The following is a 9,823-nucleotide window of genomic DNA, read 5'->3' as shown; positions in this document are numbered from 1 at the left end:
GCAGCAGCTAATTTTTGATTTATTGTAGAGATGAGGTCTCACTAAGTTGCCCAGGCGGGTCGCGAACCCGTGGGCTCAGGCAGTCCACTCACCTCAGTCTCCCAAAGGTGCGGGATTACAGGCTGAGCCACCGAGCCTGGCTGGCAAACATTTTAAAAAGAGCTACAGACTGAATAGTTGAGGCTTTGCAGGTCATGCAGTCTCTGCCTCAACTACCCAACTACTCCCCGTTGAAATAGGAAAGCAACATTAGCACATAAACAAGAGAGTGTGACTGTGTTCCAATGTAGTATTATTTACCCCAAAAGTTTTATTTTATGTAATTATTACTTGTCACAAAATATTCTTCTTTTCATTTTTCTAGTCATCTAAAGTAATTATTAGCCTACAGTCCTTACAAAAACAGGGTGGGTTGGTCCAGCCCATGGAATATAGTTTGCTGACCCCCATTTATACAGTCTACTCAGACTCTGGTTGGAAGTCCAGGTCCCTGGGAACATGTCCTGACACATAAACATGTGCACGGTCATACCCAAGGACAGAGAGGTCGTGACCGCATCCTAGCTGCTACTTGAGCAGTGAGAGTGGCAGCAGGGACTTGGCGGGAGTGGTAGCATTTTCGCCTAAGCATACCCAGAGTGTTCTGCCTGGGAAAGTTCTCTTTGGACTGGGGCCCACGATCTAAGGGTCACCAGGACCCAGCTATCATACCCCAGACATCCCTTTCTTCTCATACTGCTACCATGGTGCCGTTCACTCCAGAACCTCCGCACGGACATAGTCATGGATGTTGGCTCCAGTCTCAACCCAGCCATTGATATCGGGCAGGTAGGACTCATGGGGGCCCGGGTGGTTATGGGCTTGGCTCCTGAATGCCCCATCCCCTTCCTGGGGTCACCAGCTGCAGCATGGTGTCCAGTGTCGTCGTGAAGCAGGCCAGAGCATGGTACCCAGGGAGTCCCAGAGTGGGATTTAGATGGATGGCAGCCCACCTGACTCTCCAGGCAGAAAGCAAATGAATGTGGATTCACTTGGCAAGGGCACTCGCTCCTCAGAGGACATGATGCTGCATGGTGACACACCAGCTGCACGCGTGTGTATGTGTGTGCACACATGCACACAATTGGAGAATGAAAATGTGAAGTAGAGATTGAACTTGGGGCTGACACCCAGGCAGAAATGTCCTTCTCTCTCCTCATTCCCCTCCCACCCAGGATAGCTTTGTACCCTGAGGAGTTACTACCGAGTGTGGGGTGGCAGAGGGCCTTGGGAGCCAACGGCAGGGTGGGAGCCAGAGGAGGAGAACAAGGGACCCAGGAAATGCACGTTAGGAATGCGGGATTACTGGGCAGAAAAGATGAAGCAAGAGAAGACAGTGGGAGGAAGCCAGCGTTCCAAGCAGCTGGTAGAAAGGAACAATCGTCTCTCTCAAAAGTGAAGTCACTCAGGTGTACAGAAACCTGGTTGTTAGCCAATCTGTTCATTAATTTGCTGAGCAACCACGCAAGTAGGCCTTTTGTGCACAGCACCCAGCCAACTGTGGACCCATGGGTGCCTGCAGGGGTCTCTTCCCGATGCCCCATCAGCTGTAGTGGGGCCGCTGTCACTCTGGGCTGGAGTTGGTTGAGTGGACCTGTGGGTTGCTTAGCAGGGCGGGTGCCCAACAAGAAGTCTGTAAGCTGTGGGCGTTTCTTCCCAGAGAACGGGCAGGCTTGGGGTTAGGGAGGTAAGCCTCGCAGCATCTACTATCCAAGAAGCCCCTCCTGTGGTGACATGGATGGAGGGTCTTCACCGCACTGAGACATCCTCTAGTGGGAATTCTGCCTGGAATCACGGACGTGTTTCGAAACTGACCCTCAGGGTGAATGCTTTTGTTCTGCCAAGCCAGCACCCAGCGAAAGAGCCCTGTGTGTTGACCCATAGGTCCGGCTATATCCTCCCGGGATGGGGCGGGGGCGGGCTTAGCTGCCTGCCAGGACCCCACTGCAGGGGGCCTCTCTGCCCGTCGTGGCAGCGGCATCTGTGCTTGGGAGCGAGGGAGGCAGGGAGGCCATGGTCTTGCGTGTCTTGCAGGTGGAAGGGGCATTTGTGCAGGGTCTTGGCCTCTTCACCCTGGAGGAGCTTCACTACTCACCGGAGGGCAGCCTGCACACCCGTGGCCCCAGCACCTACAAGATCCCCGCCTTTGGCACCATCCCCGTCGAGTTCCGGGTATCCCTGCTCCGTGACTGCCCCAACAAGAAGGCCATCTATGCCTCCAAGGTACCGAGGCTCTGGGCCTGGGCTGCCCTCTGGTCTCCCCCATGGGAGGTTGTGGGAGTGGGGGATGAGGGTCCCAGCCACCCCCCTGGTGGGTCTGCCAGAGCACACCTTGAGGAGGGGAGACGGCTTGACACTGACCTGGACGAGGGCGGCGAGAGTTGGCAGTCCTGCCCGAGGAACCTTGAGTTGGGTTGAGGATGGTGGCTTAGTGGGCTCTGAAGTGGCTCCTCTGGGTGGACTCACAGGGGCTCATTGGTCAAATCCTGTAGGTGACGTCCTGGGCCACACCATGGCTCAGGCCTGCATCCCTGGCATCTCATCCTCAGGGGGTGACCACACAATTCAGCATCCTAGGTGGCTCCTTGAGATGGTTGATGCCTGTCATTCCAGCACTTGGGAGGCAGGAAGGTTGCTTGAGCCCAGGAGTTCGAGATGACTCTGGATAACGTAGTAAGACTTCATTGCCACACACACACAAATTAAAAAATTAGCCAGGTGTGGTGGCACATGCCTGTAGTCCCAGCTACTCAGGAGGCTGAGGCAGAAGGATCACCTGGGCCCAGGAAGTTGAGGCTGTGGTGAGCTGTGATTGCACCACTGCACTCTAGCCAGGGTGATAGAGTGAGCCCCAACTCAGAAAGCAAAAAAAGAAACACAAGAAACAGGCTGTGAGGTCCAGCCACACACTGACTCCATGGTCTCAGCCCCAGTCAATGTCGAATGGCCTTTCTGTTGTGTTTGGTGTGGTCTTCCTGGGTTGGGCTCGTTGCCTGGCCTCCCGGGTGGCATGGGGGACAGAGCCACTCACCTGAGCCCTGCCCTGTGCCCTGTCCTTCCAGGCTGTCGGGGAGCCGCCCCTCTTCCTGGCCGCCTCCATCTTCTTCGCCATCAAGGATGCCATCCGCGCAGCCCGCGCTCAGCACACAGACAACAACGCGAAGGAACTCTTCCGGCTGGACAGCCCTGCCACCCCCGAGAAGATCCGCAACGCCTGCGTGGACAAGTTTACTACCCTGGTAGGCCACTGCCCAAGCGCTAGGCTGGTGAGCCCCAGGAGGGCTCAGTGGGGAGGAGTGGCCAGGGCTTTCTGCCCAATGGGCGGCCTTGTGTCCATGGCTGCCCCTTGCTGTGGGTTCAGAAACCCGGGAGAACTAGTGAGAGCCAGATGAGAGGCCCCTTCGAGGGTTAAACGTATCAGCCCGATGTAGCTGGCAGCCGAGCCTCCCTGGAGGCGGGAGGAATGGTGGGCCTCCTTTTTTTAAGTAGGTCAGGGTGATGGGCAGTGCTCCATCTTCAGTGCCCGTCACTAGCATTCTGGGGTTTTTCTTTGTTAAAGTCACTTAAAGACCCAAGGGAAATGGAGGGAAAGATGGTATTCTTCAGATCAGCTGGGTTTGTTCCGTGACCCCCAAGGGCCATGCCGACACTGGGGACACACAGGTACCCTGAGAGTCTTGGCCACCTTGGGAATTCAGAAAGTTGCCTTCTGTGCAGGTTGATTGCTACTTTGGAGTTGTGTGTAGCAGAAAGTGGCAGAGGAAGTCCATGGTCACTGGCATTGCCCTGGGAAGCACCTGTGTGAGGCTTTCTGTGGGCAGCAGCTGGTAAAAAAGGCCAGCACTGGACTCTCGGACCAGCCCCTCCTGCCTTATGCTACCACAGGCCCCGACCCCCAGCACTCTACAGCTGCCTCTGAGCCACAGCCCCTGTCCAGTCAGCAAGATGGGGGTCCTTCCCAACCCTCAGCTGGTCCCAAAGTGTTCTAGACATGGGGATGGTGCAGGAGAGGCCCCAGGCAGGCCTGTCTGCCACCCAGCCCTGAGGGGACGGAGCATGTGAGATCACAGCCAAGTCTGCCAACAGCTGTGGTGATGGGGTGAGAAATGTCCAGACAGCCAAGGTGTCCACAGCTGTGCACTGAGCTCCCCCTAGACCAGAACCTCCTACCATGGCTCCTGCACTGACCCCCCCATCTCCCTGGTAGGAGGGGCCCACGTGGCTCCCAGTGAGCTAATCTCACAGCCCTGGCTAGCTCCTCGCAAACATTCTGAGGCAGCACGGCATCATTCTGAGAGCCCTTCCGAGGCCCCAGACCTAGAACAAAGATGTCTTTCTATGCGACAATGCTCCAGTGATTAAAAGTCCCTGCCATGGATTCCCACGAGCAGCTGATTTTATGAGCCCGTGGTGCTTTTGAAGGGCTGTGAGGCCACGTGAGAAGGGACCACTTCTGTATCGTCCATCGTGTGTCTCCAAAGCCTGGCAGGATGCCCGCTGCAGGAAAGTGCTCAATAAAATTAAGGGAATGAGTGGGTCATCAAAGATCCTACCCGGGGCATCCTTGGTGGCTGGAATCTCAGCGTGGTGCCTGGCCCCACAGTGGGAGAGGATGTGAGCCAGAGGGTGGGAGAGGCCCCTGCAGTGAGAGCTGTGTCCTTGCTTCCCAGTGTGTCACGGTTGCACCAGACAACTGCAAGCCCTGGTCGCTGAGGGTCTGAAGAGGAAGTCCTGCAGTGTCTTTCTGGGCCACACTGGAGCCTCTATGGACCAAACACACTTTGGAGCATGGATCTGAAAAGTCGCGAAGCCACTGCTGTGATTCCTCGGGATGGCACTGGGAAGAAAACGGAATGCACTGGGAGATTCTGATCCAAAATGTGACCTGCAAGCATAATGATACGCAGATTCAGAACTGCCAGGCCCTGGGGGCAGTCAGGGCCATTTCCTGTTTGTTTTAATCCTGCCTTTGGAATAGGTTCAGCGGCTGTCTGTGCTGTGTCCCCCCACCTGCTGGACAGCCTGTGTCACCTCAAGTTCTGATGGCGTCTGTCCTTCCAAGAGGATCCCCACAGACCTCCAGGAGCTTAAACCAAAGTCACCCTAAATCTGTGTCCCTTCCTCTGAAAGTCTTTCCTTTAAACCAATGAACATCTATCACCACTTCAGATCCACACTCAGATTTTTTCAGCAAGGCAGTGGGGTGAGATTAAAACCTCTAGCCAGCTTTGGGTCACTGGTGAGGATAAAGATGAAGCAAATTCAAGGTTAATTGGATCCTGATTTGTTAAGCTGCATAAAGCAAAATTACCCTATATCATAAAAAGCCAACCAACTCAATGATTGAGCACCTGAAGTATGCTAGGTGTTTTCCCCTTCCTCTTTACCTATTTTACACTGATAAGAACAGATACTACACTTGATCTTAGCCAAAAGGCCGAGAAGCGATCTCTTTGCTTATTTTTTAAAAAAGTGATTAGGTATAAGAATCTTCTTCCTTTGAAGTCAGAGAAATTTCCGCTGAGAGACGTTGCTATCAAAAACAAGATCAGCCGGAGGATACAGCCAAGGCGCCTGGGTTCTCCTCCAAGCTCCATCTCTAGCTATCAATGTGACCTTGAACTGTCTTCTCCCCTTCCCGCGCTTCATTTTACTGCAAAATAAAAGGGCTGGACTGGAATAATCTCTAAGATCTTCTGCTCTGAAAGTCTATAAATATATGACCTGAAAACTCCGGTTATATAAGGGATCTGTGCCATCAAAGGCTTGGCTTCCTCAGGGCCATGTGATGTCTAGGCCTGCTCAATTCTGCTTAGATTCCCTCAAGTTCCTTGTGCTTGGTAAAGAGAACAGGGGCAGCACAGATATCCCCTTCCATGACTCCAACAGGTGGTTTCATCTCCACATGGTGCTGGGTGGGCTGTATGACACTGTTGTGTGCCTTTGCTGCATGAAATCCAACCTTCTAGGCTGGACATGATAGCTCACCCCTGACAGGGAGACCAATGCAGGAGGATCTCTTAAGGCCAGGAGTTCAAGACCAGCCTGGGCAACATGGTGAGATCCTGTCTTTATGAAAAAAGTACACATAAAAAAATTAGCCAGGCGTGGTGGCTCAAGCCTGTAGTCCTAGCTACTCAGGAGGCTGAGGCTGGAGGATTGCTTGAGCCTGGAAGTTTAAGGCTGCAGTGGGCTATGATGGTATCACTGCATTCTAGCTGGGCAACAGTCTTTAAAAAAATAAAAAAATAAAGAAACCCCAAATCCCAACCTTCTGCTAGACAGAGCCCATGGTTCTAGCCATGAAAGGACAGTGGAAACCATTGACCAGTGCTTGATGTCACTAATAAATGAAACTGTCAGCTGGTTGGTATGTGAGAAATGCTTATGAATCATCATCAGACCGTAGCCAGCTTTCATAACACACACACACACACACTCACACATTTTCTTACAAAATCCCTTCTGAGCATTCTAGATCTGCTGGTATCTTACAGCATGGTCCAGGCTGAAGAGCTTTAAGAAATCAAACAGCTGTTTACCCTGAAGTCCATGCAAGGCCATTTCAGATGATTTTCTGGAAAGTTCTGGGCAGGTCCTGAGACTGGTGGTTTGCTGTTAGGGAGTCTCTCAGGGTTGAGCGATGCCCGGGAATTCCCTTCTGTGCTTGGCACCAAGGGGAGAGCAGAGTGGTCTTGAGAGTCAACAAGCAAATGCTTTGGGACGTCTGACTCCCCGTGCCCTGAGGTGTCCTCCTGGGACACCTCGCCTTGCCCTGCTGTCTGAATCTGCTGTCTCCCAAGCCTAGGAAGTGGGGCACCTTGGCCTTGCCCAAGGGACGCGGTCAACGCTGCCTGCAGTGCAGCCTGTGACCTGCAGAGGGCGGCCAAAGATTGAACATGAGGACCGTTCTCCAGTGGGCGGGGAGCATGGATTTTGTGGTTAGCCGCTGGATACCGTGAGGATCTCAGCGTAGACCAATGTCTTCAGAGGGCTCTCCGGGAGCTGGGTTTGAAGCTGACTCGGGACTCTAGCGTGACAAAAATCTCAAAGGCGCGGTCCAAAGACACGGGTCAGCCTTGGGAGGCTGTGCTCCTGCAGCCTGCCAGGCTCCAAGGCCATGCTGCACCTGCAGGGTCCCATGGCATGCCCCCCAGTGGCCTTAGGAGGTGGGTCCTTTAATCCCTGCAGCCACATGAGGGAGAAGTCCTCCCATAGCCATGCCATGAGCTTCTTCGGGGACCCCCACCCTTGGAAACCCACCATGACCTGTGGGCGGCTTCTGGGGCTCGCAGGCCTGGAAACCTGGTGTCTGTGGGGAGTCGATCTGCCAGTCAGAGTGGACACTTGCTAGTCAGGCTCCAGGAGGCTAATGGAGGCACCAGAATGTCCACCCGTTCACAGGCAGGCAGGGTTAGGATTCTGTTGGGGTCACGTAGCTACTGAGCTATTGGAGGGGTGGCGGAAGAGTTTGGTGGCTGGGAGGCTGGGGTGGGAGACAGGACAGAGATCATAGGAGGAGCCCTGGGCAAGGGATATGGACAGAAATAGTCCTAGCTGGCTGATTTACGACTGGGAACATCCCTGATCCCATGGTATTTTTATTTTTAGCTGGGGTGGGGGGAGCCTGGAAACCGTCCACTCGCTGCCTGTTTTGGGTCTTGGGACAACCTGATGCAGCTTCCTTGAACTGCAAGGCCCGAGGTCACCCTGGTGCCCCCGGGGCCCAGGAACCTGCCCTTTTGTTTGATCTTCATCCTGAAGCGGAGGAGTAGATGTCCCCAAGGCAGGAGACAAGGTCCTGGCCGACCTCTTCACCTGAAAGGAAGCCACCCGTTGATGGGAAAGGAATAGACAGGCACTGCTCAGAGAGACGCTGGCGTCATTGCTTCCCTTGGATTGCCCTGCCTTGGTCTTGCACACTCCCTGACCCGCTCAGCCTCCTAGGTCTGGAAGGACCGTCCAGCCCAGTCTCTTTGTCTTAGCGATGAAGAACAGAGCCGCTGAGAGTAGCCAGCATATCCAGGGTCCCACGGCCCTTCAGCAGTAGAGTCAGACTTACAAGGCTGCTGGACCCTGCCCGGGCTTTTTGTTGTTTGTTTTTGTTGTTTGAGTTGGGGTCTTTCTCTCTCGCCCAGGCTGGAGTGCAGTGGCACAATCATGGCTCACCACAGCCTCCACTTCCTGGGCTCAGGTGATTCTCATACCTCAGCCTCCTGAGTAGTTGGGACTACAGGCATGTGCCACCATGCCTGGCTAGTTTTTGACTTTTCGTAGAGATGAGATCTTGCTGTGTTGCCCAGGCTGGTCTTGAACTCCTGGTCTCAAGGAATCCTCCCACCCCAGCCTCCCAAAATGCTGGGATTACAGGCGTGCACTGCTGTACCTGGCCGTGGCTTTTAAAACAAAGCCCTACTTCCACTAGTCCAGTGTGCCCTCCTCCAGGAAACTGTGGGTCAGCATGCCGAGGATGAGACAGAAACCTAGTTGTGCTGGCTGGGGAGGAGTCATGAAGAGGGAGCTTGGGTCTGAGGTGGACGCCATGGCCTGGGGGCCTTCGTGTCCCTGCACACCTGTCTGCGGGATGCTGAAACGGGTTCTCTCCTCAGCTCCACAGACAGGAAACCACACAGGAGGTGTATAAACACTCCAGAGGGAGGGACCGGGTCTTCATCATCTACGTGAGAGCAGCACAGAGGGAGGTTGGAGGAATTTTATCTCCATGTGCTCATTATTTATGGATTGGCGCATGCAGTTGGAGAGACTTGGGACCCTGCCAAACGGGGAGAGTATGTATGTATGTGTGTGTGTATGTGTGGGGTCTCCCCTACCAGGCAAGGGGGACCCCTCAGAGACCCAAGCCGTGTGGTTGGATCAGACCGAGGCATCAGTGCAGCAAGAGGAAGTCTTACAAGGTACTCATGTGGCCACACTGGAGGAAGCCACCCAGGGGGACTGCCTGGCAGGTGCAGTGCAATCCTACAGGACGCCCCAGAATCCAAACAGCTCCAGATGGGCCCACAAGAAACATTCAGGCATCCTTGCCTGGCCTTTCCTGTTCTAGGCAGAATCCACTCCACGCCCCACCCCTCACAACTTCCAGCAGGAAGGAGACAGCAGAGGGAGGGAGAGAGAGAGAGAGAGAGAGAGAGAGAGAGCGCATGAGAGAGCGCCTGCCTTTGTGCTTTGTGACTGCCAAGACTGAGACCTGGGTCCCTTTCCTGAGACTGAGCCCTGCGTGTTGGGGGAGGCATAGGAGCGGGCACACAGGCTGCTTCCATCATACCGATGGGCTCCTTGTTCACCCTGGGAGCCCCGAGCACATTTCTGAGAGCCTTGGCCGCGTGGGCCCGCCCCGCAGCCTCCTCCTTCCTCTGCATCCTGACCACGTCCCTGCAGGTCCCCTCCCCTGTTCACCCAGTTGTCCTGATCTACCAGCTGTCGCCAGGTGTTGCTCTGGCTTCCTCCTGCCACAAGGCGGTGTATTCCCAGGGGGCCCCCTGGGTGCTGACACTGGGGAGAGGGGAGGGCACTACCTTTCCTGGCTTCCCACCTAGGCTAGATGGAGCACCTGTCCCCGGGGTGGAGGGACACCCAGTGTACCTCAGCCCACTCCTGGAGGTCCAGAACCAAGCACTGCTCACGTGCCCAAGCCCCTCTGTCTCTCCTCCAGGCCCTCTTCTTTCCTTTTTTTTTTTTTTTTGAGTTGGAGCCTCTCTCAGTCACCCAGACTGGAGTGCAGTGGCCGCTCCCGGCCACCGCAGCCTCAACCTGCTTGGGCTCC

At 54.8% G+C, this 9,823-nt stretch overlaps 1 protein-coding gene across 1 annotated transcript in view; it reads left to right on the top strand.

The window, feature by feature from the left end:
- The window catches only part of XDH (xanthine dehydrogenase), a 70,736-nt gene extending 65,976 nt beyond the window's left edge, over nt 1-4,760 (top strand). The window contains exons 33-36 of the mRNA XM_008074639.1: nt 763-828; nt 2,074-2,262; nt 3,102-3,278; nt 4,710-4,760. Coding sequence (XP_008072830.1) covers nt 763-828; nt 2,074-2,262; nt 3,102-3,278; nt 4,710-4,760 — 483 coding nt within the window. The remainder of the gene's footprint in view (nt 1-762; nt 829-2,073; nt 2,263-3,101; nt 3,279-4,709) is intronic.
- The last annotated feature ends 5,063 nt before the right edge of the window (nt 4,761-9,823 follow it).

Source organism: Carlito syrichta, unplaced genomic scaffold, assembly GCF_000164805.1.
Source record: "Carlito syrichta isolate Samal-C Ts95f unplaced genomic scaffold, Tarsius_syrichta-2.0.1 Scaffold316714, whole genome shotgun sequence".
Taxonomy (NCBI): domain Eukaryota; kingdom Metazoa; phylum Chordata; class Mammalia; order Primates; family Tarsiidae; genus Carlito; species Carlito syrichta.
This window is presented reverse-complemented; position numbering and strand designations above follow the sequence as displayed.